The 1,245-nt window shown below is 34.9% G+C and overlaps 1 protein-coding gene across 1 annotated transcript; it reads right to left on the reverse strand.

Moving 5' to 3' along the window:
• Nucleotides 1–192: 192 nt before the first annotated feature.
• HELRODRAFT_184559 (hypothetical protein) lies at nt 193–1,201 on the reverse strand (the record flags this gene model as incomplete). The annotated part of the gene is made up of 2 exons (XM_009013185.1): nt 193–215; nt 892–1,201. Coding segments are annotated over 2 exons (333 nt in total), but the record flags the coding sequence as incomplete, so codon positions are not given.
• Nucleotides 1,202–1,245: the final 44 nt, after the last annotated feature.

A 1,245-nucleotide genomic window follows, 5' to 3' on the forward strand; every position in this document is an offset into this window, starting at 1 on the left:
GTATGCTTGTATATTTTTATGTACATATGCTTGTATGTATGTATGTTGGTATGTATGTTTGTATGTATGTTTGTATGTATGTTTGTATGTATGTTTGTATGTATGTTTGTATGCTTGTATGTACGTATGTTTACATAACACTTGACACGGACGAAGATATTACGTATTTAATTGTGTTATTATTATTAATATTTATGGGCGCCATATTCCAGAAACTTGAGTTATTGGGAATTATGAAATTTATAATTTAATAATAATTATTATTATTATATAATTTTATTATTATTATTATAATTATTATTAAAAACAACAATAACATTAACAACAACTTCACGAACAATGCTGAAAGCAAAAGATAAATTATATGGGATGTGACGTAATGATTGATTAATTGGTTGGTTGGCTGGGTCGGGGGCTGATTTGTGATTGGTTGGATAGTCTGTAAGTTAGATTGTATTGTATTGTATTGTATCAAAATTTGTATAGCGCTTCTTATGAGTTTACTTCAAAAGGTTGCGATTGGTTGGTTAGTTTGTGGACTTGATTGTGATTGGTTTGATGACTTGTTGGCATGATTGTGATTGGTTGGCTGGTTTGTAAGGCTAGTTTAGATCAGTTGGTGATCTTTGTGATTGATTGGTAGGTTTGTAAAGAAAGTTGTGATCAGTTGGTGATCTTTGTGATTGGTTGGTTGGTTTGTAAGGTAAGTTGTCATCAGTTGATGATCTTTGTGATTGGTTGGTTGGTTTGTAAGGTAAGTTGTCATCAGTTGATGATCTTTGTGATTGGTTGGTTGGTTTGTAAGGTAAGTTGTCATCAGTTGGTGATCTTTTTTATCTGCAACATGATTAATTACTTAAAATTGATTGGTTGGTGATGAACCATTCTCACCTTGAAACTCCTTCCTAGCGGCACTGATACTGGTCACTATGTTTGCCACGTGACCTAGAATTGTGGCGAACAGCAATAGCGCGAAGACGAACTCAAATATGGCAAAAGCGAATCCGAATTTTGTGTTGGGCTCTGGTAGGTTACCAACAGTTGTCAGGACCATTGTACTCTGGTAAAGAGAGCGTAGATAAACCGCGAATATGTCGAGGTCTCCCCGCGATGTTACAGATTTCGAGTTTGTGTCGTGAAATTTTTGCGAGTTTTGGCTGTTTTGTTGGTTTTTGTAAGAGTCATGTTGCTGTGAGGATATCTGTGGTTGTTGTTGTTGTGGTTGTTGTTGTTGTGAGAATATTG

Source organism: Helobdella robusta (assembly GCF_000326865.2).
Source record: "Helobdella robusta unplaced genomic scaffold HELROscaffold_1116, whole genome shotgun sequence".
In the NCBI taxonomy this organism is placed as follows: domain Eukaryota; kingdom Metazoa; phylum Annelida; class Clitellata; order Rhynchobdellida; family Glossiphoniidae; genus Helobdella; species Helobdella robusta.